At 37.1% G+C, this 24,242-nt stretch overlaps 1 protein-coding gene and 1 non-coding gene across 2 annotated transcripts in view; both read right to left on the bottom strand.

Moving 5' to 3' along the window:
• The window catches only part of LOC145991519 (luciferin sulfotransferase-like), a 31,893-nt gene extending 12,167 nt beyond the window's left edge, over window positions 1-19,726 (bottom strand). Inside the window, exons 1-4 of the mRNA XM_083127540.1 lie at window positions 19,532-19,726; window positions 9,411-9,507; window positions 4,365-4,521; window positions 2,360-2,480 (exon numbers count right to left, since the gene is read on the bottom strand). Of these exons, the coding sequence (XP_082983666.1) occupies window positions 2,360-2,480; window positions 4,365-4,521; window positions 9,411-9,507; window positions 19,532-19,700 (544 nt within the window). The 5' untranslated portion in view covers window positions 19,701-19,726. The remainder of the gene's footprint in view (window positions 1-2,359; window positions 2,481-4,364; window positions 4,522-9,410; window positions 9,508-19,531) is intronic.
• On the bottom strand, window positions 19,220-19,291 carry TRNAT-GGU (transfer RNA threonine (anticodon GGU)). The gene has a single exon. It is a non-coding gene; the product is annotated as a tRNA-Thr (tRNA).
• Window positions 19,727-24,242: the final 4,516 nt, after the last annotated feature.

Here is a 24,242-nt window from a genome sequence, read left to right as displayed (position 1 = left end):
CATTTAGCTCAAATAAGAATCACATCTTCCTGCATCTAAATTAAAACTAAACTTTTATGTTGCAGTAATCGTTTGAGGACAAAGGCCTACCAAGTGGCTTCTCATTGGGTGACACGTGATTAACTCATCGAGTTGTCTGGCTATATAAACCGATGTCTGGCAATTTTTTCATTCAAGCAGCTCCCCAATTGTCCTCATGATACTAGATTAATAAACACCAAAATGTTTTAACTCCCATCATAAATTGAGCCTGGGACTTCTCATACCAGGTGAGACTGCTTAACTATTTGGCTATGCAGGAGCCTCCTGCATTTTGGGATGTTGTAAGTAGTGGTGTAGTTGTAAAATAAATAGTACCGGTCTGATTTACACAAACTGCATCACAATAATGTGAACAGGAAATACATTATGCTACACAACATGGTGGCATAGTTCTTAATATTATGTTGTATATAGTCCCACACCATGGCCGTGTGGTCCAAGACGTCAGCCTTTGGTCTCGGGCTATGGGAGGCATGCAGGTTCAAGTCTGCTGGGGGAAGCATAACAACTTCTCTCCTGAGATTTCACTGTGCAATGAATTGGTGGCCACCCACCATCGTGAGGAAATTGGGGATATGTGAATGAGGAGCGTAACTCGGTCCTGGAAACCTACAACGGTAAGTAGGCCCTGCCTGGCCCTCATGGGTTATTATTATATATATACAGAACTACTAGTTACAAACAGTTAACATACAATACTGACTAATCAGTGGCGTGGCGTGACTTTTTAAAAAGTGTTACCGGCTATCAGTACGACAATTATTACTGCTAGATGTTATTACAACCCCCCCCCCCCCCCCTTCGGTAAAGAAAACATTTCTTCGAGCTATATATTTGTTCATTTCGTTCTTGTTTTGCAATCAGTACAGTGATTTAGCTACAAACACTCCTAGAAAGAACTACCAGTCATGAGACAGTTACCACGAAAATCCAATGAATAGTGGTAGACCCTTGTCAATTCTTCATCTGTCTCCGTTTCTTTGCAATGAGCTGCGAAGGGGAAGAAGAAGAACCACACTTTTCTTTGGTCAGTTTGACGTTTGTGTGGTGAGCACTGAGCAGACGACAGAACTCCGCTCCTTTGTGGGAGGGAAACCCAGCTGTACGTACTACTGTTGCCAACTTAGTATTTTGGAGCAAGGTTTGTCCAAATCACGAATCACACCAAGGAACTATATTTTCGTCTATTAACTAACTGGTCTCAGTTGTAGTTCAATCCAGCCTTGGCTCTGCAGTCTACCTCTAGTTGCTTCACAGAAATGGTATTCCTATTAAGGTGGGATTTAGTTCTTTTCTGCCAATCCGATGTGACAACACTGGCTGCTCTGGTGGGTCTGAACGGCAACAGGGCCCCTTAACAGGTATATGAATAACCCCATAAAGTCCTTCCTCCCTCTTTCCTTGCACTGGCGCCCTCTTCTCCCTTGTTGCCTCTTCAGGGTAGCAGAATGGCCTTCCTCTTTGCTTCTGTCGGCTGCAGAAAAAATGTCCTAGGCAATATCTACTCGACGGCAACGGGGTTCATTAACGTATTTAACAATGATGTCATTTTATTGAAACAACTTTTTAATTCTTTACATTTTGCTGTTACCTGCGGTAACACCGGCTACAAGCCTCTGTGACTTATATATGTCTCAGCTGATTATAAATCTAAGAACAATTAATGCAGTGCAGTAGGATAGTTGTGTTTCACACGTCTCCCAATAAAATAATTATAATCTTGTTATACAACAAAGAACTGTTGGTGCTATGTTTGGTTCTGTTTAGACACAACAAATTAACGTTAAATGCAGCAAATTAAAAAAAAAAAACAACAACTAAACAATTGCTGTCAATTTCTGAGGCAGGGTACTCCCTGTCTACATTCTACATTAAAAAAGAAATACTAGGGCAGTGCTATGGCATGACTACACCATTGGTTATAAGTTTGTTACCCTTTGTTCTCTTAAACTATATAAGTAACCAAAATTTCATTTATGCTGTAATTGACATCATTGTCAGACTTATCATAAGTAATATTAAAAAAAAGCCATAAATATTTTATTCACTATGCTTAGAACTTGAAGCCATGATGATTCTCTTGCTATGCACTACACTACATTACACAACATTAATACACTTTTATACTCTGGCTTAAATATATAACTTTTATATCATCATAAGCTACCATATTATTGTTCTTTTGTCCATATTTGTGTCAGGGTTGATATTCATGGATTCATATTAATTTAAAGTTTATTCAAGCTTATGTTTGGGCTATGTTTTATTATCTATATTGCCCAAGTCTGTTGCTCAACTAAAATTATTTTTGACTTACTTCTATCATTGAGAAACAGCTCAGCAAACTCCTCAAATGTGCCGCTGAAACCTTCAAATAGCTTGGCGTAGTGGTAATATGACACACACACATCCTTAGGATTTCTCATGATGTACACCATCTGTTATGAAGTAATAGTTTATATAGTAATAGGACACCCTACATAATTAACAGTTATGCAAAATAGAAAATGTTGGCACAATTGTCTGAAAAAACTGCAGGTAGTATCTTACAAATAAATTTACTATAAACAAGATGCACATTTCACTTGAGTTACAGTACAATTCAATATTTAAAATACAAGTAAAAAGTTATAATGAACATCAATAACAATTCTTGTATGCAGTTAACACAGATAAACTGCTAAGACAGTTCCTAATAATTGGGTATTTTTCTAAAACAGAAAACATTCCTTGCATAAGTTTAATTTCTGTATGAGCAATACTACCTGAGACAGACGGTACTGTATATGAAACATCAATTTAAAGCAAATGCACTTCTTGTGTGGCCGCGGTGGCTCAGTCGGTAACGCGTCTGACTACCATGCTAAAGGTCCCGGGTTCGATCCCCGGCCGGTTCAAATCCGGGAACTTTTCTAACGGAGGAAGCGGCCCCGGCGCCCACCCAGCGTCGAATAACATGGGTACCTGGGGGAAACCCTGGGGGGTAAAGGCGGTCAGGGGCGTGATGCTGATCACATCACCCCCACTCACGACCGGATCAAGAAAGTGTGGGGCGTTACCCCCACACCCCCTATACGCCTTCATGGCGTGGTGCTATGCACAGGGGAACACTTTACCTTTTTTTTTGCACTTCTTGTGATTAAAATGTGCATGAAGTTCAAACTTTGCTTTCTCATTTCATTAATGTGCATCATTCATCATCATCACACTAAAATACAGTTTTACAAAACTGCAAAAAACAGACTGCCTGTAGAAACTAAATACAAAATCTATTAATTTTATTCCAAAATAGTGTGCAAATGCTTACAATGCTTCATACTGCCACTTGTCAATGATAATTTTTTGTTATATTATAGATTTCTATACTTTTACCATCAGATAGCATCTTGAATAACATGATGAGGCAACAAAGGTATGCTAAGTAATAAAAATATATTACAATAGAGACTGAAAGAAAGTTAAAAACTTTTGTGATGGACAGTGCTTAACTGGGATTCGAACCTGGGACACTTAGCATCGTAGCACGCTGTGCTAACTAATATAATATGCCACGGAGGCTGGCTTTGGAAATAGGTGAGGGTAAGCTTGTATTGATCAACATGGATACAATGAAGCAGGTGGGGGATACTTATGAAAATTTGCTTAACTGGTGAGATGTTCCCCCTCCCTCTCTGTCGAGCCCTATTGATTGACATTCCTAATGGATAGAGACCTGCATTCCTCTTCTTGCTTCAAATGTAGAAACATGTCTCATGCTGAAACGTATGTAACATAGACCTACCTGCATTAAAATCAGGAAACAGGAATCGATTGATTGATTTTGATATTATGGGTATATGAACACATGGGCTATTTTTGCACTTCACACACTACAGGGATAAGCCCCTTAACTTAATCAAAATTGAGGGCCACCAGGATCACTTGGCAGTCAGACAATATCTTCACTTCATGAGGAGTGCTTGGAAACTTCGGAAATTTAAGGCACTTTTTCTTGTAAGTGGCTGGCTAGTGCATGCTAGTACCTTGGCATATCAATACCTATAGGGTACCCTACCACTTCACGTAGTCCCATCCTACACTCAGTTTTCCAAGCTGTAGCATCTCCTTGTTAGTCTTAATCCAACTATTATGTCAATACAAAAAATATTAGAACATTCAGCAACCAAGAGAGTTTTCAGACGGATTTTGTATTAGGAGGGTAAGCAAGCACATATTTTTCAAAGGCCCAAATAGAAACCATGCCATTCTCTGGATGGAGGAGTCCTGCCCATGTTGAGGCCTGTATTTTGTAATTCATGCACATGATAATTGTCGATACAAACCTTTGGTTTTACTGTGTTCAGCTGACGAGGTAGCAGATGCCAGTTGAGATGGCTTTTAATGAAACGTGGTCTGGCCTGTGCCTTGGTGAATTCCACAGAAGCGTCCAAAATGGGTTTCCCAATTGTGCCTTGGTCTGGGCTCTTTATGAGTGTCATTCTGTAAAGAAGAATTACTTTGCTATAATTTTAAATCAATTGCTTATAGTTATGTGAGCAGTGTGGGATTGTAACAGTGAAAAATACATTAGTGTTTTCAGGTGTAGAGGAAATTAGAACATTTGCAGTATTACACATTACCAAAACTTTGGGTTCATGCTTCTTGAGAAAGATACTTATGAGTCGTGGACATCTTGCAGGATTTTTTCCTGGTGGAGGAGGACAAGCACGAAATTTTTACTTCAAAACCATTCTCCCCCTTCAACAAATACTAATTCAGTTTGAAGTTATTGTGTTTCTGCAATAAGCTGTATCAGTATTACTTGCGACTTACTTACTAATAAATAATCCAAATTACTGTCATTGAAATGAAATTATATCTGGAAATGGAAATGTAAAATTTTAAACTGGCATTCATTTTCTAGGAGGGGAGCTGTGCCCCATTTAACATCCCCTCCTTTCTGGATGCCCATGATGTGAACTGCATTGTATCATTAGTGGAACTTTAAAGAAAGATCGATATAATATTTGAGTTTTTGGATTGGTTACTTCTAAAACAATATGATCTCACACCAATTGTCAACAGGAATAACAAGACACTGAAAAATTCAAACACATATGTTATTCACTCAGTTATTTTCAGTGCTACCTAGTGGTATCTATCGTCAAAAAGTGGAATGCAATGATATAGAATTTGAACACGTGTTCTCGGATTACCAGCCAGGTCAAGCCGGTGTTAGCTTCCAACATTTCGAGTGCATACATTGCTCTCATTGAGACCAGTGTAGGGTTAAATACAAGACTGTGATGGGGCTGAGCTTGGACGCTGTCCTATTGGCTCGCTCGGATCCTGGTCTTCTTATTGGCTGCAATGAGAGCAATGTATGTACTCGAAACGTTGGAAGCTAACACCGACTTAACCTGACTAGTAACCCAAGAACACTTGTTTGAATCATGTTGCCAGGAAAGCTACAGTTCCGGTGATGTAGAAGTTGCTATTATAAAAATATAAAAAGTAATTGGCTTTGAAGGATTGCAATTTGACCTTTAATGTCATTTTTGCCATTACACTGACTGAAATAAACCTTTTGGTTTGAAAATTACCCTTTAAACAAAATGCTTTCAAGAACACAATGGAACACATTGTTTTGTCCAGGAAGAGAGTGCAACGAGGGTATAATATTGCACTCAAAGCAAATTAATGGAGCTGTATCATTACTTTCTCTCATGAAATTCCTGATATGATATGATTTATTTGCATCCAAGGACTACAATTGTGTACAAGTAGGTACATCTGTAGTATAGGACATGGTCAAATAGAAATACATGATAATTAAGTTTGGTAATTTTAACATAAGATGCACATACAAATAGGTACATCTGTAGTATAGAACATGTCAAATAGAAATATATGATAATAAAGTTTGGTAATTTTAACATAAGATACACACATATATATTGGTGTATCATAACCCTTGCATATAAAGAACTCTAGAAACAAGGAGAAAGAAGATTTTAAATTGTCATACTTAGATGGCAATTATCTTACTGATTTGTGTCTCTGGAACTACGCAGTCTTTCCTGTCCAACTACGAATAGTTATGTAATATGAATAGAAATTTAATAAAACTACAAGATGATAATATTTAGAATCTTACATTTTCATGAAAGGTTAAAAAAAATGGAATAGGCACCTATATTTTTGGTTTTTAAACATCATTTTGTGCAGAATCAGTGAGAGGTGAAAAAGTAGCAACCTTTGATTTGAACAATTTGAAAGATTGATTTAGTGTAACAGTGGAAAAGTAGTAGGTGGTGGAATGTTTGCTCCAGTCTTTGGGATAGCTGGAGAATGCTTATGGTTCACTTGTTGGCAGTGCTTTATGTCAATTCTCTCTCTTCTCCCTCCCCTGTACATACACTCACTTGAAGCACTCAATTCAACATATACATTTGAAGACCAATAAATTTGTTGATAATTAGGCACACACAGGAGATACTGCGTAGAAATTTTCAGCGAAAAATGCAGGCTCAACCAGGACTCGAACCCATCCTGGTCAAGCCTGCATTTTTCGCTGAAAATGTCTATGTAGTACATCTCCTGTGTGTGCATAATCATCAATAATTAACATCTCTACGCTGGGAGGAAACAGGCAATGTCGAAGTCTACTGTGTTCCAAAGGCAACAGATCTCGTTACGGTAGCACTGGCAGAGACGATTCCACGCAGGCAAGACAGCGAGAGCAAAAAATCAAGCGAGACCAGGCCAGCTCATTGGTTAGAACAATGGCACGGCATGCCAAAGACCAAGTAATTTATTCAAAATAAAATGGCTTTTTCATTTTCCAGTTGTGCTCAACTGTAACATTAAACTTTGAGCAAAATTATCAACCATCGTCAATAGGGATGGAAGATTATCCCAAGTGTAGAGATGAAATTTTACAAAAAAGAAGACCTCAGCATAAGTAGTGTCTCAATTGCAATGTTGGTCAAAATTGACATTGAGTGTGTCAGCACCCCTCCCCCCTCCCCCCTCTCCCCCTTTCCTCCTTAACTACCAGCAATTGAGAACAATAGTGGTCAAGTGAGATGAATGCTTGATTCACAATCTGTCCACTGAAGGTTCCTGGTTCATGTCTATGTAGGTAAAAAAAAAAAAGGTAAAGTGCTCCCCTATGCTATGCACCATGCCAAGTCTCGGTAGAGAGGTACAAAAGCCATATAAGACGAACAAAATACAAAACTAGCAAATGGTGGAAAAATGTATGTAAATACATTATACAAGATGATTTTTCTTAGTATATTGGAAGGGTGAAGCTTTATGTTATGTATTTCAGATATTTTACACGAGCAGTATATATCTAAATTACATGCACACAAACCCAAATATATGCTTGTGATTTCACTCACTGTGTTCTGTTGATGATACATATGTGGTTTCCTGTCTACTAATCTCCCGGGTTCGAATCCTGGCCTGGATATTTGCGAGTGTCCATTCATCAATTTTATCTTCGCAAATTAGCCAAAAGTGGCACAAAAAGTGAAGTAAAATAAAGAAAATCAAATCAAAATCCTGTCTACTAATCATGCATACATATTCACAATCATAGAATATTTCCAGTTAATGTTATAATTTAAAGTTTTAAGTTGTTGATATTCTTTATCAATTTTAATATTTCACATGATGTACTTTGTATTCTTGGACATTTGGGAATGTAATGAAGATTAATATGATCTGGAAGGACTGGACTCATTATGCATGTAGGGGTCCCAGACTTGATACCGGGTGGAGGCACATTGCACAGTGGTTTGGATCTCACTTTAAACTGGTCCTGTCCCGATTAGTCTGTCTGTGCATAAAGTGGACTTAAAACAAGAATTGAACCCTCTGTTCTGCATAACTTGTGTAGGCGATGTCCAGAAAAGTAAAGTACGGGTAGGAGGAAAACCCACTATAATTGCTGCATAATATTATTTACAGCATGAGATCTGAAAATGTTCTGAGTATACACAGTGCTTGAAGTGGAAATTCTTAGTTAGCGGGATGTTTGATAGAGTTGTGGAGCTAACCGGGGATGCTCCTATGGTTTAACATTATGACAATGAGACAGTTGGGGGGGGGGGATGCTTTGCTGAAATTTACTATCAAGGGGGCTATCCCCCCTCTCTTCGAGCACTGAGTATTCACATGCTTTTTCTGTAATACCAGAAAGACAAAGCATATGTTAAGATTGCTTAAGAATATGGCAAAAAGTTATGAGCCAGAGGAAAGCTGTCAGTTTTTGGCAAATTTATCTCTTACTAATTCACCCAAATTCTATTGGTAGAATGATATTTGAAGTCCGTATAGGCCACACCTATATTTTTTTAATTGAGGACATATACTGACAAAAACATTTTTTGTGTAATGAAGACCAGAGGGGAGGGGCTTCTGACTGCCATACCCCCTTCCCTTTCCATGTGCCTCTGGAAGGTAGGGAGCAGAATAAAGTGACAAACATCAGAATTAGTTCTTAATATGCATTGTTGCAACTATAATCTGTTATGCATAAACCAGAAAATTGGTGGCATTCAGATAGATGTTGTCTGACATATGGAATGTATATCTAGTGTTGACTGAAGAAATGATATAGACAGAAATCTGATATTTCTAACTTTGATATTTTTGCCTCTTTTAGGCATTTTGTGTATGTCAAACTAAATAGATTTGGTTTTAAACATGGGCATCGGGAAGGAGGGTTGAATGGGTCTGTTGACCCCCGCTGGAACTTGGCATTGTTCGTTTCAGTTACAGAAAAGCAGAAAGCTTGTTATTTTGTATTGTTAATTACAGAAATAAAGTTCATTTAATTAACATTCGAACAAAATAAACAATGTATATACATGCTTTTAATGTTATGCATTACATAGAAAAAAAATACAGGAAGCAGGTTATATTTTCATGTTCTATCATTTAATTCAAAGAATAAATGGTTCCATAGTTTCCAGACTCAAAAAATTATATTCTTATGTCACACAACATAAACTTTTTGAATAAAATGTCTGCATAAGTTTTAAAGCCTTTTCTTGAATGAGGTGTGTAATAATTATTAACAGAATACAATAACTATGAATTTCAATACATTAACTGCATGAAATGTTCAAATAATGGAAAACAGTTGTGAAGAATATTCATTCATCTGGTGGATCGAGAATAATAATAATAATTTAATAAAATTGGTTGATTTTTATTAATAACCTCCCCTACAGAATATTCTGATGATGCCCATGGTTTCAAATTAAAGAATTTGGAATGTAAAAACTTCCTTGAACAGTGTTGTGAAGATAAATTTGAAACAGGCTTGTTTCATATCAGAACTAGTACCCAGTAACAAGATGGTGTATACTTACTCAAGGTATGGAAACCTCGCCATTTGTAAAGCCTTCGCTGCTTCAAAATTCAGATCATGTTCAATGCTCCAGATTATTTCCTGTGCCCATGTTGTTCCTGAAAAGTGAGCATACCTGTTAACATTGCTGATTGATGATTACTCACAGAAGGAAAGGTACATCTTTTAACTTAAACCAAGCATAAATTGTTTCTAAATGAAATAAAACGGCCTCAGTATATGCATACAATTTCTCAGCTCTTGAAACTCAAAAACTGTATCTTACAATACTGATGTTACTTTTCTACAGTAAAAAGTTTTCAGGAGCTGTAAAAAGTTTGTCTTGCCTTCGTACTGTACATAAAATGGCACAGAGAAACATGACGCTCTTACGTATGCTTTTCTTATTTGATAGATCTGCTCTGTACAACATGTAACCCAGATATCACAGACAGCTTGCTGCACGCATGAAGCAAGCGTCCCACGGCAAGCAAAGTAGCTTGTAACAAGCTTGCATCCAGCAATCTAGTTACCTGAATTGGAAGTTGCAGCAAGCTTGCCATATCTAGCTGTAAGCTTACAGAATGCTCGATGTAAGCTACATTCTGGCTTACATCTTGAAGCTAAACTGATTTTTCTTTTTACTGATAGCACAAATATGGCTATAATGCACATTGTACATATGCATAACAGCAAAGCAAAAAGCATTAGGCAATTGAGGGTCATACATACAATAGCCACCAATATTTGTTGTCAGTTTTTTATAAGAACATTTTCCTGCTCACCCAAAAATAGGGAATACCTAGGCTAGGCTCAGTAGATTGGGTTGGATAGTTCAATGAACTAACCAATCTCTTTGTACATATTGGTAATGATCAGGCTCGAATGTTCACATGAACTAACCGATCTTGTAACAGTTTTTCATCGCGAAATCTAGCTCCTGATTATATAGTTTGGAATCAAAAAAGTTGCTCATGGGAGATTTACTTTTATTCACTGCCCTATATTTTCTTCTCATCCTTGTATGTTTAATATTCACACATCTTTGGAAGGGTTTTAAAAAACAATTTTTCACTGATTAGGTAAAAAAAAAGTGCTCCCCCCATGCTTAGCACCACACCATGAAGGTGTATAGGGGGTGTGGGAGTAACGCCCCACACTTTCTTGATCCGGTCATGAGTGAGGGTGATGTGATCAGCATCACGCCCCTGACTGCCTTTACCCCCCAGGGTTTCCCCCAGGTACCCATGTCATTCGACGCTGGGTGGGTGCCAGGGCCGCTTCCAACGTTAGAAAAGTTCCCGGATTTGAACCAACCGAGGATCGAACCTGGGACCTTGAGCATTTTAACAATGAAATATATCATTATGTTTCATCTTATGTTATATTAAGTTATGTTTGTTCTTCACATTTTTGGCAGAATCATCTAGCGGCCGCTGTAGGAAACATCAGGATCATGATGTCGCATCGATATTTCACTTCATTCCACTGTATCTTGTTTTATTTAATTTTGTCACTGTTGTTTATGTTTAATGAGTATCTCTATTGATATATTAAATGTGTGTGTCTATTGTTATATTTTTTAAAAAAATGCATCCACCCACGCTAAGTACCACATGCATCAAGCTTGCACCCAGCTGCCATATCAAGCTTGCTTTGACAAGCTATAAGGAAGCTATCATAAGTTTGCCACAAGCTAACTTGCTATCTGGGAATAACCCTGCAATTAGTGTTATGTACTAGTTATAAAGCAAAATCTATCATATTAGACCTCCATATGCATGGTTCAATTCATCCATTTATGTAAACAAAGAGTCATTGGGGGTTATAGGCTACACTGGAATCAGCATTAATATAGTCCATAGAAATTGAGGAAAAAAATGCAGGTATGACCAGGATTTCAACCTGGGTCTCTCATACCATGTCTTTGTTTTACTGAACTAGCCTTGGTTTTGCCTGATTTTTTGCATTGGTTGTTTTAGCTGTGTGAAATTGCCTCTGTCAGTGATACTGCAACATAATCTGTTTCCTTTGAATAATTATAAGTTTTGACCTGTCCCATACCTATTGTACTATGTATGATTTAGTGGATGGTATAAACAACAGTGCTCAAAGTGAGGAGTGATGATGCTATCCACCAGCTAAGAAAATTCTCATGAGGCATCCTCCCACTAATTTAAATAAGCATCCCCCAGCTACGAATTTCCACTTTGAACACTGGGTAGAAAGAGTGGGCACAGTTACATTTTTATACTTGTCCTTTAGTCATAAGAACTCATATTTCACAAATCAAAAAATTGAAATTGAATTAAGAATACTGTGGTGTAGTTGTAAAGTTCAGAATTTCAGACCTAAATCTATTATTTGAATAGAAACTGAATTTGCCTTGTTTCCTTTTCATAAACATCTGTCACTTTGTTGACTGGCAGTTCTGTCTTTTTGTACATTTTCGATATTCACAGATATCAGGTGGAATCTGTTCTCCTTCATTGTACCTCTGATCCATGTTTTCACATTGCAATTTCACCATTCAAATTATATTAACTCTCAGATATCTTGGGGGGAGTGGGAGCAAGTGCCCGGTGCTCTGTGGGCACCCGTTTGTGCATAGGAAAATAAAGAAGTTGAGTTCGGATCTCCGGGTGGGGACTACTTTGGGAGGTCCCTGGACTAAGGATAAGATCTACATTAGGAATAAGGACATTAAATTAGGCACCTGGAATGTTCTGAGCCTTTACCGGCCTGGGGCATTTCAGTGTACAGTTAATGAGATAGTTAAGTATAAATTAGATGTAGTAGCTGTCCAGGAAGTTAGGTGGCCAGGAGAAGGGAATTGTAAAACTAAAAATTATACTTTTTTCTATGGTGGTACTGAAAATCATAATTTTGGAACAGGCTTTTTTATAAATAATAGAATTATCTCGGCTCTTAAAACAGTAGAATTTATTAATGATAGGATATCATATGCAGTTTTACAGGGTAGGTGGTGTAAAATTATTTTAATAAACATACATGCACCAACGGAAGATAAAGATGATAATACTAAAGATGATTTTTATACAGAGTTAGAACAGGTCTTTGATAAATTTTCTCAGTATGATATGAAAATTCTGTTAGGTGACTGTAATGCACAGATTGGCAAAGAAGAGATATTTAAACCCACGATTGGTAAAGAAAGTCTTCATGAATTAAGTAATGATAATGGTATAAGATTGATTACTTTTGCTACCTCAAAGAATTTAATTGTGAAAAGTACCACTTTTGAACATAGAGATATCCATAAATATACCTGGTCTTCTCCAGATGGTAAAACTCATAATCAAATAGATCATATTATCATTTATAAGAGAAGGCATACTAGTATAATTGACGTTCGTTCACATAGAGGTGCGGACTGTGCCAGTGACCATTATTTAGTAATTGCTAAATTAAGAGAAAGACTCTCAGTGATAAATCATAAGCAACAAAATCTAAAAGTTCTAAAATTTGATACAGGAAAGTTTACTGATGAAAGAATTAAGAAAGATTACCAAATTAAACTGTCAAATAGATTTGATGTTTTGCAGGATTTAAATGATGATGAAAATATAAATGAAACAGACGTAAATAAGAATTGGGAGCACATACGTAATGCAATAGAATCAGCAGCTAAAGAAAGTATAGGATACCATAAACCGAGAAAAAGTAAGCCATGGTTTGATAATGAATGTCATAATCTAATAGAAATAAGAAATCAGGCTAGACTTAGGTGGTTAAATAACTCTGATGATACAAATCTAAGCAATTATAATAGAATAAAACGAGAAGTTAACCGCACGTTTAGAAGTAAAAAACGAGATTACTTCAAAAGTAAAATTAACGAAATTGAAACAAACAGTAAAAATAAAAATATCAGAGATTTATATAAAGGTATAAATGAGTTTAGAAAGGGGTGGCAACCTAAAGTAAACTTGATAAAAGATAAAGAGGGTGATTTTCTAGCTGACCCAAGCGATATTCTAAATAGATGGAAGAACTACTTTAATGACCTTTTAAATGTCCATGTAGGAGATAAATCAGAAGTGAATGAAGTACACACAGCAGAACCTTTAGTTCCAGAACCTAACTTGACTGAAGTTAAAGATGCTATTAAAAGGCTAAAGAATAACAAAGCACCTGGCATTGATTTAATACCAGCTGAGTTAATTAAATATGGTGGAAATTCATTAATATGTCAAATTCATAAATTAATTTGTTTAATATGGAATAAAGAAGAAATCCCTCAACAGTGGAAAGAATCCATAATTGTTCCTGTGTTTAAAAAAGGTGATAAAATGAACTGCAATAATTACCGTGGAATTTCTCTACTCTCAACAACATATAAAATATTATCTAAAATTCTTTTAACAAGACTAACCCCATATGCTAATGAAATTATAGGTGATTATCAATGTGGATTTAAACGTAACAGATCAACTACAGATCAAATCTTTCACATCAGACAGACACTTGAAAAAAAGTGGGAATATAATCAAAATGTCCATCAGCTATTCATTGATTTCAAAAAAGCATATGATTCTGTCAAAAGAGATAAATTATATAATATATTAGTAGAGTTTGGAATACCTAAGAAGCTTGTTAGTATGATAAAAATATGCACCAGTGAAACAGAAAGTAAAATTCGTGTGGGTATTAATATGTCTGACAAATTTACAATTCATGATGGGTTAAAACAAGGAGATGCATTATCTCCATTGCTCTTTAATTTTGCCTTAGAATATGCTGTTAGGAAGGTAAAAGAAACTAAAGAAGGACTAAAATTAAATGGTGTGACTCAGTTGTTAGCATATGCACATGATGTAGACTTACTGGGGGATGATGTGAATACAATTAAGAATAATGCTAAAATATTTTTCAAAACTGCTAAAGAGATAGGTTTGGAAGTTAACAAAGAGAAAACTAAATATATGCTTACAGGCCGAAACCAAGTGTTAGGTAATAATCAAAATCTAATTATTGATAACAACTCGTTTGAATCAGTTTCTAAATTCAAATACTTAGGAGTAATATTAACAAATGAAAATTATATTAAAGAGGAAATAAAAAGTAGGCTTAATACAGGAAATGCATGTTACTTCTCTCTTCATAAACTTTTGTCTTCTCGTTTAATATCTAAGAAACTAAAAGTTAAAATATACAAAACAGTAATTTTGCCTGTAGTATTATATGGATGTGAAACTTGGTCCCTTACATTGAAAGAGGAACATAAATTGAGAGTATTTGAAAATAAGATCCTTAGGAAAATATTTGGACCTAAAAGGGATGAGGAGACAGGTGAGTGGAGAAGGTTACATAATTTAGAACTGCATAATTTGTATTCATGTCCAGATATTATTAGAATGATTAAATCAAGGAGACTTAGGTGGGCAGGCCATGTGGAACGAATGGGAGAGGAAAGAGGAGTTTACAGGATTCTTGTTGGGAAACCTGATGGTAAGAGACCTGTAGGAAGGCCAAGACGAAGATGGAGGGACAACGTTGAGATGGACCTAAGGGAAATCGGGTGGGATGGAAAAGAGTATATAGATCTTGCTCAAGATAGGGAAAGATGGAAGGCCTGTGTTGCTGCAGCCATGAACCTTCGGGTTTAAGAAGGCTAGAGAGTTAGTTAGTTAGTTAGAGTTGTGGGTTATGTATTTCTTCTCAGATTTCAGTTCTAAGGGATCTACTAACAAGAGCAATGTTTTAACTTTTTTCTTATAGGTGAGTTGTTCTTCAACCTTTCTTCTTTCTGTCCATGTGTTTTGTGCAATTGTATTAATTAATGCCCTCATAATGTTCTTAAAAAATAATACTTTCATAAGCACCCATGTATAATCAGAGGCTGAATTGGAAATAAATTACTACCGGTATGTACACACCTGTTTTTTTTTTGTTTTTTTCAGTACTAACTTTTATAGCACTTTCAAGTTCAACTTCAGTTGTTTTGTGTTTGTTGGAAGGTGTCCGTTTTAGCAACAAATCTAAACTAATTTTTCACTTGACACTGGCAAAATAAATATGTTTCACAAGTCAGCCCGTGACACAAACTGGACGAAAAACAAACATTTATACAGTACAAAACAACTTAAAGAGTTTGTTTTTACACTTCAATCCAGGACCACAAAAATTGAGATCAGAACTGAAAATGCATATGGGCAGTTACAATAAGTAAATGGATAAACCATGTGTCTGTACATTTTTGCTTAAACCAAATAATTGTTAAAGGGACAAACTGTTAATGCTATAATTTTAATCCTCCTGTGCAAAAATCGAAGTTCATATTATCAGCACTTATTGAAATTACTATTTTAATTGCAGATGCTTTGCATATCTCATGACAAATGATCGACAAGGAGTGCTTATCCGTGGATGGTGGGGTGGGGGAAGAGTGCAGAGTGTTTCTGTACAGTGCAACTCGTACATACAAGAAATAGAGAGAGAGAGAGAGAGAGAGAGAGAGAGAGAGAGAGAGAGAGAGAGAGAGAGAGAGAGAGAGAGAGAGAGAGAGAAATGAGCAAGTACATTGTTGGCATTGCTTAGCTATTTGTGCAATCAGCTCCAATAAATATGTGTCAATTTTAAAAATTTACTGCCGGTATGCTTTTTGGCATCTTCTTTTACTACCAGTATGCCATACTGGCTCATACCGGCCCAATTCTATCACTGTGTATAATTCCAGCCACCATGTAAATCTCGCTTTTCTTCAGCTCCTATCTCACTGAATGAAACTACCTTTAGCCCTTGAAAAATAAAATGTAATTTCATGACAAACCAAACTAGTACAATATGAAGCTTATCTTGGGCTCAGGAATTGTCAATTGTTTCCTTTACTGGTCACATTGTTGATATTTTGACAAAGAATGTGGAGTAGCAAAGCCAGATCACATTCTGCTGTAATCTTGTATTGAAGATTTTAATTTGTTCACCTGTTGGCAAGTAAAATGACCTTGTGTTTCACAATGATCAGTTTTAAATTCACTTGAATTTTAATTACTGAAGGAATAATACTTCTTATTTATGCTTATTGCTTGTTCACTTCTAATTTAATACAATACAAATCATTAGATCATGCTCTCACATCAGTGGTTGAAGTGAGGGGAAAAGCAGGGGGATAGTATCCTCCAAGTTAGAAAACTTTTGCAAATCATTCCCCAGCTATCTCATTGTCACCATGTTGAATCAGCTAACTCCAAGGCTCGACCAAACATCCCCCAGCTAACATTTTTCACTGCCTCACATCAACCTTAGTTCCTTTTTTTTTGGCAACATTTGATAATTTCCTATTGTTGGATAGAACACTGGATAGAACAAGAATCACAATAGCATATGACTGTTGCAGGTGTGCCCATCCCTCCCAAGGCCATTTGTGCAATCCCCCCAAATCTCGTCATGCATCCCCCCCCCCAAATCATGTGGTAATCCACATGAAGTATTTAATTACGATAGCGTGTCTACTGAAAGTAACATTTTTTTAAGCTTTATTGAACACGATATTTGATCTGCCCTTCCTCCTTAAACAGAGGTTTCCATCCCCCAGCTAGACCGTGGATGCATTACCCCTCAAAATATTTTGGGTGAATAAGTAATGATTCTTTTATTTGAATACAATAGCCTGTTAAACTGTCCATATTTTTTAATGGTTCGAATTTTCGAAATAACTGAAAGCTAGCAATCTCAAGTGTCATAATTATATAAATATGTATTTAAACAGTGTTTGTGGTTGGAGGACAAATTTTAATAGCCCACAATTTGGGTATTTAACACAAAGTCTTACACAACTTAAGATCGAGAATTACAGAACCCTAGCTAGAAATTCCTAAGGCTGGGACGAGAATATAATAAGGTGCCTCCTTCAAAGAACTCACCCCCCCCTGCTTGGAGTAACTACAAGTTTTTTAGTAATCCATAGCAATAATTACATGGATTTCATCTTCAGTGCAAATTTCACTTGCTAAAGCAAAATTATTCTGCAAATATAACTTAGAAATGCGAATTTGACACTATTTATTTTCCTGTTTTATCGAGTAATGTGCAAGACGTTACTATGAAGTAGACAGTACAACTATTGCAGCATAGCCTACAGGGAATCAATAATACAATAATATTGCTAATAGAACCATATCATCAAAATGACTCGCCTGTTTTAAATGAAGCAGTATACCGACACTAAACATTATATGTTAAGAAATTATATTATTAATAAATATCGAGAATATTGTTTGTTTGTTTGTTAGTGGCCGCGGTGGCTCAGTCGGTAACGCGTCTGACTACAATGCTCAAGGTCCCGGGTTCGATCCCCGGCCGGTTCAAATCCGGGAACTTTTCTAACGGTGGAAGCGGCCCCGGCGCCTACCCAGCGTCGAATAACATGGGTACCTGGGGGAAACCCTGGGGGGTAAAGGCAGTCAGGGGCGTGATGCTGATCACATCACCCCCACTCACGACCGGATCAAGAAAGTGTGGGGCGTTACCCCCACACCCCCTATACGCCTTCATGGCGTGGTGCTATGCACAGGGGACTACTTTACCTTCTTTTTATTGTTTGTCTTGTAATGCAGGTACAGTATAATTCTTCACAATCGTCTCATGAAAATGCCAGACACGCATTTTTGTAACACAATATTGCGAGCAAGAAAATTTTTATATCCATTTCTTTGCAGGCTTGCAAGAATATTAATTTAATGGGACGTCATTACTTTCATTGGATTCCTCCATATTTACTCTTTTTCCATGTTCGGTGCCGAAACGTGCGCATACCATATCGCTAAATATAGTTCCCAAATATAATGTTCGAACCCTAAAGAAATCCCTTGACAATCTAAGATTTTACGCTTTATTAAGAGCTCCATATCTCCTCCCCTCAAATTTAATATTCAATCCTCAACCAAAATTTTGGACTTACTGTTTATGTTGAAGAATACCTAGATATTACCCCCTTCAAAAGAAAAAATCTCCATCCAAAAACCACATTTTCCACTACAATATCAGATGTAATATTAATACACAAGAGTTGGATATCTCCCCCCAAATTTAATGCTCAGCCCCCCTAACTAAAATTCCCAGGATAATCTAAGATTTAACACTGATATTCAATAGTCGGATATTGCCTCCCCCTCCCCCAACGTTTAATCCTCAATCCCCCACCAGAATCCACGTCTCGATTTAAGATCCAATGTGTAAGAGTTTGATATCCCCCTTCCTTAATAATAATATTACCCGTTACAATTTCCTTGGCAGTCTATATTTGGTATTTATGTAACAGCAATGGATAGTTAATAACGTAATTCAACTTGTGTTAAATGCTGTACTATTTTACATCAAATTTCCATTACAAAAAATCGCCCCCCCCAAAAAAAAAATAAGTTGCTTGGACATAACGAGAGTCCACAAACCCACCTGTGGGCATCACTACCTCAAAATACTTCATTTTCTTCATCTAATGGATTAAGTATGGTGTACCTAAGGTGTTTACATTTATTTTGGAAAATATATAAATGTTGAATTTATATTAGAATAAGGAAAAAAATCCCCCCCCAATTTCAATGGCCGCCATTATACCCCCCTGTGGGCACCCCTGGACTGTTGTTTTAAAATGTTTATAGTTATGCAAAACAAACACACACATAAAAGCTACTATTAACGTATACACCTAGCAGTCTCTCATTATCATTCCAGTATAAGTAAGTTATCTATGAGACAAGTTTGTGAAATTTCAATACCCTGATAGATTCGCCTGTTATCTACTCCTTAGAACTGGCCATTCTGCATAATGAACAAAGACACTACTTAGAAATTTTCAGCGAAAAATGCAGGCTCGACCAGGACTCGAACCTGGGTCTCTGGCATACCATGCCATTGCTCTAACCACTAAGCTACCGAGCTGGCACGGTATGCCAGAGACCCGGGTTCGAGTCCTGGTCGAGCCTGCATTTTCCGTTGAAAATTTCTACGTAGTACAACTCCTATGTGTGCCTAATCTACAAAGTCACTACTGTAATTGACCAATCATTTCAAACTTTCAGGCGATCCTTGTTCTTTACACATCACTTTGGGCATGTTGGCTGACCTCGCATGAAATTTAATGACTACGGAAGCAATGAAACCACTAGAAAGACAACTTACCTGATCTAGGATGAGTGAGAACCCAAATATCATCTGGGAACACTTCAAAGTCCAAGAGATCATGATGCATATCCTTGTAGCGAGCAGGATACACGGCTCCTACAGGAGCCACTTCAACAAATCCAGTGCTGAACTTATTTTTAAAGAGCAAGTTAGCTTTTACACCCATAGGGTCTGTGAGAGAGCTGATTTGGAATTCCATCTTGGAGCAAAATCGACCTGAGTTTGAAGATGCCCTTATATATCGCCTAGTTTACAGTCCTGTCAAGTGGGTTTTCCATTTTTATCAATTGTAGCAAAGTTCATGTGCTACACAAAACAACCAGCACTGTGATTGATCTAGATATAAAAATGATAAATGTAGTGTTGCTAACTGTAGGACACCAGTGATCAAATCTGAAAAATGTAACTTTGTGTGGTAGTTGTATTGGTCCGCACTCTCCCCCATAGACTTAAGCAAAGCCTTTCTGGTGTTTGTTTCCATGTTTCAGAAATCAACTTGCATAATATTCTTACAGAAGATGCAAGAAAGTGTAAAATCCTCTATTATATTGGAACCTCCAAACTTATCAGTGGGAACTGAATGAAGGATGCATAATGTGTTGGAAGGCTTAATCTCCCCCTTCCTCCATGATGCCTTTTTTAAAATTCCCAAAATAATTTGTAAACTTAGTAAAAAAGATAAAAAAGAATCCGCTGCAAATTGCAATGTGCTGTGGGGGATATAGAAGTTAAGCACCAGATATTTACAGCCCTCTCGCATTTATGGAGGTGATGTGATCAGCACCATACTCCAGGCACCTTTACTGCCAAGGGTTGCTCCAGGTACTCATTTATTAAAGGCTGTGACTTTGACACAGATTGGCAGGAGGTGTGGGGGGGGGGAATGTTTCGCATGAATTTTTCTACCTGGGGGATACCACCACTCCTGCCCCCCACTTCACTTTCATCACAAGGAATAATGCTTTGGTTAGGGAACAGCTGCTTATATTCTTTCCCCACTCCCTGGTGGCAATGTTGCTACCTTGTAATCAAGGCATGCTGTGTTCAATCGCCAGTGGGGGTACATTGCATACTCTCTCACATCCCACTTTAAACTGTAGATAAAGTCCCAATTAGCATATCTGAGCGTAGTTGACTTAAAACAGAGAAACCTCCACAGAATTAGCATTTTCTTGTGAGTTTAGTGTTGTAGTAGGTCTGCATTGAGTCTCATATGTTCTGCCTCATATCATTTGATGCTTTCTGTTATGATCTTTTAGCATCTCGTACTTTCTGCCATCTCTTGGTGAGGAAAAATATACCGAATACATTTATAGTACACAACCCGAATTTAGAAACCATATTTTCCATGCTTCTTCCAAGCAGTCTTCCAAGTAGAACAGCATTGGTATGTGCTTCCATTTCATAGTGTAAGTGTTAGAGCAACATGGCAAGCTAGCGATAAGCTTGGAGACAGATAGGCAAAGCAATGCAATAAAAATACAAGAAAATATCAGTGATTGCCTGGACAGTCCTGATTATTAAAGCCCTATATTTCTGTCTTTTCAATGTAGAAAATGTCTTATTTGTTTGGCATTATTGTCAGTTTAGAATTTGACGCAGCGCTGTAATAGTTCCTGCAGAACCCGTACAGTTTGCAGTTGAAGTTGGCAACTGATAAATCACATCACATCACTTTTTATCTTTGAGTACCACTTGAGTTCTTATCAAAGCTAATTCATTTTCAATTTCTTCAGTAAAAGAATTTGAAGATACATTCAGCACCTGTTTGTGAAATTGTATCATCTGTCACTACCAACTGGTCACTGCTGGTCAGTGTGTGTCTTGTAATCTATTCTGAATGTTCTTGCTGTACATAAGGGGCACTGGGGTTTTCCTGGTTGTGCAAACTTCTCGATCTTAAAATAGATGAAATTTCGTACTTTTAATTAATTCTAGTTCTAGATATCTTTATCAGCAAATTTGAGAGTGGGTAGCTTGTGTGAAATATCATACCCTCCTATTTAACTACTGATAGAAAGGAACTACTAGAAGTACAAAGATAAGACTTGGTTGGTTAACAGAAGTATCTACCAAATACAAGCGGCACTGCTACTTACTGTCAATATTGGTTCACCTGTCTGCCTATGCGGGACAATTGATTTTAAATAACCTGATGATATCTTAGAGAAACTAACACCTACGTCCGCAGGATTTTTTCCAGGGGGGGGCAAGCAAGGTATTTTTTCCAGGGGGTAAAGAAGGCATATTGTTCCCCATAATAGTGATGCCTCCACAAAAAACACTATTTCAGTCTGAAATTATCATGTTTCTTCAATGAATTTATGATAATTAACATATATTGCTGTGACTGAAATGAAATTATGTGTGAAATATATAATTTTTAGTTGGACATTAATTTTCCAGGGAGGACGTGCCCCAGAACAGCATTTGATAAGACACAGGCACATTTTTATTTGGAGGAGGAAGGTCTTTTTTTGTGCGAATTCTGCTATTTAATTTAATTTATATCTTAGGATCAGTGGCGGTCTGGGGTTTCCAGAAAGGGGAGAATATGTCTTCTTTTTAGTAGTGCTATATTTGCCATATTTTCCTGCATTTGATGTTCTTTGAGTTATCCTCCCCTAGACATACATAGAATAATTGCAGTACCAGTGGCGGCACCAGAAAATAATAAGTAGGAGGGATACGAGGGGAGCTGAGTATGCTCGTAGTACATTAGAGGAAGTTACGAGCAGCTATTTGGATATATAGTTCAGCAGCAAGGACTTATTTATATGGGGTTTCCAGGGGGTCCGATCCCCGAAAAGCTTACCAAGTCCAAAATTAAATAAGCAAAATACCTGTTTCACTGTTGCCTGATGTGAAGTTCAAAAATTTCCTGCAAAATTTTAACGAAGGTAAAAATTAGATTGAGCTTTGCGTTGGCAGTGCCTGCGAAAATTTATGCATAGCACAATTACTAATAATATGCATACAATGATGATCAGGGACTTTATGTTTCGTCAGCTGCACCCGTATGGCCGTCCGCCGGACTTTTTCTCAGGGGGGGAGGGGAGGAGGTGAGGTTATGCTTTCCCCCAGTTAAGAGAATTTTCATAAAGCATCCCCAGCATTAGAATAATTTGCATACGCTGTCTTTCACGACACCCCTCGGCAATGTTTTCACACTACAATTCAAAATTTGAATTATGTGAAGCCCTTTCAGATATCTCAGGGGAGTGAGGGCCAGTGTCTTCCCGACTTTTCGGGATCCCGAACAGTTGGGAAATTCAAGATGGTATTTTTTAAAAGTGCATTGTAAGTGTCTTGAACTTCTCGGAAATTGTTAGTTTTTATTCCAGAAATGCGACGTGCAGAATTCGAGATTTCGAGAGCGTCAGGAAATTTCGAACATTTCCCGACTTAGACAGGAAATTGCTACTTTTTTCCGCCCCGAAAGTCGGGATTTAAAAAATTCCCGTCCCAACCAAAAATATTCTGTCACACACACCCCTACACATCGCTCAAAACTGTTACTGAATGTGAAAATGGACTATTCGGTACACGTATCTTTCAACTTGGGCGTACAATCCGAACAAGCGAATGATTAAGGTGACCGATTCGGAATCGGCAGGCCGCGGGTTTGAATCACGCAATGTGGCATCCCGAATAATTAAGTTTTTTTCCTTGGGTTTCTTTACCTACTCCAGGACAATCAGATGTGAATCAGTGTGAAAGCCACTCTGAATTCCTCGTCACGATTAACCTAATGGTGCAAGCAGTAGCGTACGCAGGATTTCATCAAGGGAGGGGTTATATCTAAAACTTTCTCCAAATTCACATTAACATTATTTTATTATACTTTAATTAAATAATAATTCTCATAATTAATTAATAATACTTATAATTAATAAGTTGAATTACTACTAATAATACTACTAATACCACTACTACTATTAAGTAGTAGAGATCTACATACATATAGTATTTATGAAAGCAATAAAACGAAATTAATTTCTAGTAATTCGATTTTTAACAAATTCTAGAGCATTTTTTCTTTCTTAAGAAATAACTGTCTACTCAACGAGATGAGACATTTTAAGTGTGAAGAAAATCCATAAAAACAAGAAAATATATTAAAATAAATTGAAATAATCAAAGTACGGAACTCATCCAAGAAGCTGCGGGGGTCTGGTCAGTAGGGCATCTGACAACCATGCGGGAGATCCGGATTCGATTCCCGGAATTGGTTGGAGTTTTTCCGGCTTTGTCGCCGCATAAATATCCCCGATAATTCACATCTGGATTGTCTCACTGTTGTTACCAACAAAACATTTTACAATAGTTAAGCTTATTGTCGTTTGAATTCAGAAATTCAAACGTGCCGCGGGAAGGCGGACTGGTGACTGATTTATTCTTGTCGGCCTAGCCATTGTCTATACATTAGCCAAGTTCAACGAACCAAGAACTTTCTTTAGTTAATGCTCATTGTTCACACACAAAAATACATGATCATTGAACATTGTTGCAGCCGAGATACAAAACAACTTTTTTGCTCTTTAAAATCATAGTTGCCCTTATATATTATTTTCAAGAATTCGTGTTTTTAATTTCAAGGCATTCACTCTTAAAGACGCGTGTTTGGAATGCTGTGCTTTCCTCCGTGCCGCATGGGAATAATAATTCAAATTATTATTATATTATTATTAGTAGTAGTAGTAGTACT

Source organism: Lepisma saccharinum, chromosome 8, assembly GCF_977018435.1.
Source record: "Lepisma saccharinum chromosome 8, izLepSacc3.1, whole genome shotgun sequence".
NCBI classification, from domain to species: Eukaryota; Metazoa; Arthropoda; class Insecta; order Zygentoma; family Lepismatidae; genus Lepisma; species Lepisma saccharinum.
Note: the sequence above shows the minus strand (reverse complement) of the source record. Positions and strands in the feature narration are given on the sequence as shown.